The sequence below is a fragment of the Myotis brandtii genome, unplaced genomic scaffold, assembly GCF_000412655.1.
Source record: "Myotis brandtii unplaced genomic scaffold, ASM41265v1 scaffold143, whole genome shotgun sequence".
Lineage (NCBI taxonomy): Eukaryota > Metazoa > Chordata > Mammalia > Chiroptera > Vespertilionidae > Myotis > Myotis brandtii.
In genome coordinates, this window is record NW_005355115.1 from 4,023,466 (window position 1) to 4,029,191 (window position 5,726).

The following is a 5,726-nucleotide window of genomic DNA, read 5'->3' on the forward strand; positions in this document are numbered from 1 at the left end:
ATTTACACATATTCATACAAAGAAAAATAAATCTCAGAATGGAACCTTGGGACCATGGTAGTTTAAAAAAAAATTCTGATCATTAGCTACTAATGACAAGGCAAGAGGCTCAGCAGTCATTTCTGGAGGTTAATGTAGCTCCCCACACAGGGCACAGGTGAGAAGAATCCAAGAGGCTCCCTCCTCTTCCCTCAGTCTTCACTTTGCAGAGGTACTATAGGGGAAAGGGATTATTTTACACTCTCCCCTAGAAACACGTCAAGACGTACAGCAAAGTCCTAAGGTAACACTGAACCATCTCTTTGCTAGGAATTTGGCAAGATGGCAATTTCTGAAGCAACTTTCTAGAAGAGCTACTAGTTCAATTCCTACTCACAGGTCTAAGAGGAGGAGGGACTCCTGCACTCACATCCCACGTCCCAATGCCGTCCTTCCACCAACGGGCACAGAGCACAGCCCTTGACCTGATCCCATCAGGTCCCTTCTAGGCTAGCTAATTCCACAAGTGAGCCTTCCTGCTACGCAACACCAAACACTGTGTAGCAATTTACCCTGGCAGCTCTTGAGGACCCCCAGATAGTGAGACCAGCATTCCTGGTGCAGCATCGTTCCCAGGGAATCTGAGCAACAGCCAGGAGAGGTCCAAGAATGACAGAACTATGAGCACCCCTACCAAAACTTGACTCTGCTGAGCCAAATCAACATTTAAGTCCAACAGGCCAACTCCTGCCATCCAGCCCTAGATATGGTCATCACAGAGGTGCATGGTAGAAGAATGGCCTACACATAACTGCCCAAGGAAGCTGTACTATTATCAATTCCCAGTAAAAGGGGGAGGGGGGACAGACATTACAAATGTGGTAGACCCTATGAGAAATGGCAGCTGATGACAACAGTTACCCTATTATCTCTGGGTCCTACCCAAAAAGCAGCACCAAGAAAGGGCATGATATGCAGAGATCTGTAGCCGGGTGTGCACCCTTGAATTACCAAGGGACTCAAGAGATACAGCTCATTTTCCTACAATTATGTAGGAACTAGAACAAAGACTACCCACCCCTACATTGAGGCCACTCCTGAGAGGCCGTACCGCTTATGATCATCAGCCCACCCCCTTGGTAGGCCCATTTGGGGAGAGGGAGTCACATCCAGAGCGGGGACCCCTCCAGGCAGACACTCACAGGGCAGCCCATCCCACTGTCACTGGGGCAGGCCAAACATAGTTAAGAGGGCGGACAGATCCCGGGCATCAGCCGCCCCATAGGCATCGCTCTGGCCTAACATGGACAATGCCAAACGCAGGGTGCTCCAGATGTTCTCTGACATGGCGCCCCCTTCACCCCGAGGGCCCCGGCTTTTCCTCTGCATGTTCAAGGCCTCCAAAAAGTGTTCCACAGCCTCCCGATGAGCCCCAAGGTTGATGCAGCTGATGCCCAGGTTATAGCGGGACCGTATATAGCCTGGTTGTAGCTCAAGGGCCCGACGGTATGCAGCTACTGCTTCTTCACTCTGGTTTCCATTGGCTAGGGTGGCCCCCAGTTTATTCCACAGCAAATAGTCCTGGGATAGGGATGGAGAAGGGTTAGGAACATAAGCCGAGCTCAGATCAAATTCTGCCCATTCCTCCCCTGTTCACCAATCTGTTTAGCTAATGTATGTTACAACCCCATTCCTTTCCCCTCAACAGTTCATTGTGTAGCTCAATGTAACCACTCTCACCATACAGACTCCTGTAAATTCAGATGGCTCTGCACACCCACCCTTCTTTGCCCAATTCTCCCAAGGTAACCTGTACATGGAACACTGGAATGAACTATCCCATGACTCCAAAGGTCCCAACAAATGATTCTTCCATAAGGTACAGAGTGATGTCCTATTTCCATTCCTCCCCTGAGGCTCACATTGGGACGAACGCTGAGGGCAGCTGTGAAACAGTCCACTGCCTTGTCATACTCCCCACTCAGGTTGAAAAGGACCCCTAACCCACACTGCACATCAGGGTCAATGTTTGTAGGGTCCAGGCACACAGCTGCCAGGAGGAGCTCTTTCACTTCAAGAAACAGGGAGTCAGACAACAGAGCTCCCAGGATGCGCTTGCTTGGGCCCAGTCCTGCGCCACTGGCCCCTTCTTCCCCGGGCACCACCAGGTGGGCATAGGCTGGTATATAGTGCAGCCAGTCTCGCAGGGTTTCACAGGCCTGTCGCTGCAGGGACTCATTGGTGAAGCTGACAGCCAGTGCCATCAATGCTGTCTGGTTATCTGGCTTTAGCTCCAGACACCTGTTTGAACAGAGATGGACAGAACTGGTATTGCAGTGACAATGGCACCCATCAGTACCCTGGGATCCAAGCCAAGCTTTGGAATGCAGTCATGATGGCCTCACCTGCCAACTCCCTCCGATTAAGATACAGAGGAATCCTCTACACATAAGTTACTAATAAAATTACAGATCTGAGAAAGGGAACAGTTTCAAACTGGTACCCCTTATCATAGGAAGCAGTCGTGATGTCATCATAGTCAGAAAGCCAGGGGTGAACCTCAGCATCCCGTTTCGCCATCTCCTCCAACTCTGCCTGCAACTTGTCCCAGAAATCGACATCAGACTCTATAGCTGATTTGGCTCGTTCAAACTCCATATCAAGGGCAGCTGTGTTCCTTGGTCTTGTGAACTGGTCAACCCAGGCATCTGATGTACCCTCAGAGTTAGCCAATTTGGGGTCATCCACTTGGGCCACAAAGTCACTGGCAGTATGCTGTAGATCATCCTCAGGATGATAATCATCATACCAGCGATCACTGGCAGTTGTTCCCTCAGGCTCTCCCAGCCACAACTTCTCCTCTGACTGTTCCAGATATTCCTCAGCCCAGCAGGCAGGAGACACAGACAAAGGGCCTGTAACTTCAGAGATGAATTCTTGGGACCAGTCCGTCTCATTATAATCCTGCGTTACATCCACAGCATCTCCAGCTGCAAGAAATTCCTGGGCCCAGTTCTCAGACAAGGCCAAGTCTGCCACCCCAGGGGCTCTCTGGGGTGCCTGGTGGAAACTTGACTGTTCAATCTCCTGCATCTCTGCCAGGAGGTCATCCATCTTGAAGGTCTGAGGGGCACGCGATATAAAAGTGGTTCATTCTGGTCCTGGAGGAATTCGGCCACCAACTCATCTTCAGAGGCTACCCCCAAAGGCTTAGGGACCGCCTCGGAGGCTGGGGTTCCTGGTGGCTAGGGACCGGGCCTCAGTCCCTCCTGCCGAAGGGCCTTGTCCTGGGTGAAGTGCCCGGCCAGCTTCATGAGTGGGTTGGCACCCCTCCCTCCCCCCCGCATTCGGCCTCCACCAGCTCCCGCATCGCCATGACGGCCGCCAGCTCTCTGATGGGCTGAGAAGGTGAGGAACTCAGGTCCCACAGTCACACCCAAACCACAACCCAGCAAGTATCATCGCCCGCAGCGCCGCCTGCCCGACCCGCTGAGACTCTGTGGGAGGGTCAATTGGCTGTGAAAAACAGCTGTGACTACAGTAGGAAGCTGCTGTGCAGGAAACACCCCTATAGAGCAGGACTTGCTCCAGTGGGGCTTTGGTGTCCACTGAGTCTGCCTCTTGAGTGTATCACTTGTGGGTGTTAGAGTTGTAATCTGCTATGTTCTGTTTTTTAGTTGAAAAAAATTTAAATATATTTTTATTGATTTCAGAGAGGAAGGGAGAGGGAGAGAGAGATAGAAACATCAATGATGAGAATCATTGATTGGCAGCCTCCTGCATGCCCCCTTCTGGGGATTGAGCCTGCAACCTGGGCATGTGCACTGACTGGGAATCAAACCGTGACCTCCTCATTCATAGGTTGATGCTCAACCACTGAACCATGCCAGTGGGGCTTTAATTGAATTGTTGATGTGGTTGTGGGAGGCTGTCCACCGGGTGCACTGGCTCTAGGGCCACCAGGGAAGTGCAAAGTCAGCCACTGCCTGGGGCCACCCAGCAGGAGCTACAGAGGGATCTGCAGATGGCTGCTATTTTCTATTTGTATTGGACTTTGCTTTGCCCATGCAAAGCCCAGCTATGAAACAAGGCAGGCTGGTGCTAGTGCCGGGTCTTGGGCCTTTTGTTGATAGGTTTTGGGCATGCAGTCACCAGCTGCAGCTTGTTTGAGAGATTTTAGCAAAGTCTGAAGCCTGAGCCAGGACAGGCCATTCATATGAACAAGCTGCTGCGAACAGCTTGGGTAGGGCTTCGAATTGGATGGGGAATGGTCTCAGGGAATCCCCAGGGCAGAGCAAACAGTGTGCTTCAGGCTGATGGAGACTGAGACATGGCTGTCAGTCAGTCCTGGGATGGAGGAGATCCCAGCATAAGAACAATGACCCCTATGAGCACTCCCGTTTGGGAGAAAGCTGCCCCCAAGTTTCTGCTCTAATGCCAGAAAATCCAGTTCCTCCCCATATGTGTCTGGGTCCCCCATAGCTGCCCAGTACTGAGAGTCTGAGTAAGTTTGTGCACCAGCCCTTTAAATGGAACACCTGGGACTCCAGCAGCCTCCAAATCACTCAGCCACAATCCCTGCTGGTTTTTACAGCCTGTATTTGTGGGGACTTTTCTTCCCAGCTCTGGAATCCTGGGATGGGGACCTGGTGTGAGGCTGGGACCCCTTGCTCCTCATGGGCAGCCTCCGCAGAGAGATGGCCCTCCTGATTAAAAAAACAGCACACATGGGTGTAGGACCAGCCTCTCCTACCAGTCTCAATGTGCTTTCTTCTTTATTTCTCTAGTTGTAGGACTTTCATTCATCCAGCTTTCAGGCAGTTCTCTCACAGCTTCTGTGAACCAGTAATTCAAAAATGACTTGGCTGTGAGATTCTGAATTGAGGTTTTTCATGAAATTTTGGTCAGATATTATCTGGGGTTGCAGTCATCTAAACACTTGATTGGAGCTGGAGGATCTGTTTCCAAGGTAGTTCATTCACATGGTGAGCAAGCAGGCAATGACTGTTCGTAGGATGTCTCAGGTCCTCTCCACATGGCCTCTCTATTGGGCTGCTTGAGTGTCTTTATGATGGGGTAGTTGGCTTTCCCAAGAGCAAACAACCCAAAAGAGCAAGGTGGAAGCTGCAATGCCCATTATGACCCAGCCTTTGTCATCACACATCCTATATAATAAAGAGCTAATATGCAAATGGTCATCACACCCTCATGCTGTCACACCTTAACGGCTCAGACACTCAGCACTGGGGAGAGAGGAATGGGGACCAGCCAGGCACAAATGAGCTTGCAAGAGAGGAATGGGGACCAGCCAGGCTGCGGCCCGGGAGAGGGACAAGCTGCCTGCCCCGCGGTCTCAGTCTCCAGAGGCTGCGCCTGCGCCTGCAGCCCGGAAGAGGGACAAGCTGCCCAGCCTGAGGTCCTGGGTGCCGGTGCCAGCACCTGCAGCTGCCGGCCCAGGAGAGGGATAAGCCACACTCCCCTAACCACCTCTGCCTCGCCCCGCACCCGGGACCCAAGATTCCCTCCTCCGGCCGGTCGCAGGCACCCAAGACCCGGGCGATCAGGCCAGAAGGGGAGCAGTTAGGGGCGATCAGATCAGTAGGGAAGAAGTTAGGGGCGATCAGGTAGGCAGGCAGGTGAGTGGTTAGGAGCCAGCAGTCCTGGATTGTGAGAGGCAGTTGGACATCCCCCAAGGGGTCCAGGATTGGAGAGGGTGCAGGCCGGGCTGAGGGACCCCCCTCCCCGTG

General features: G+C 52.4%; 1 protein-coding gene across 1 annotated transcript; it reads right to left on the reverse strand.

Annotated features, from left to right (window-relative positions):
• Positions 1–253: 253 nt before the first annotated feature.
• LOC102254945 (peroxisomal targeting signal 1 receptor-like) lies at positions 254–3,370 on the reverse strand. Its single transcript, XM_014535409.1, is given in 5 exon segments — positions 254–1,560; positions 1,902–2,360; positions 2,449–3,129; positions 3,132–3,308; positions 3,311–3,370. Coding segments are annotated over 5 exon segments (1,722 nt in total). The 5' UTR covers positions 3,356–3,370; the 3' UTR covers positions 254–1,200.
• Between the last annotated feature and the right edge of the window lie 2,356 nt (positions 3,371–5,726).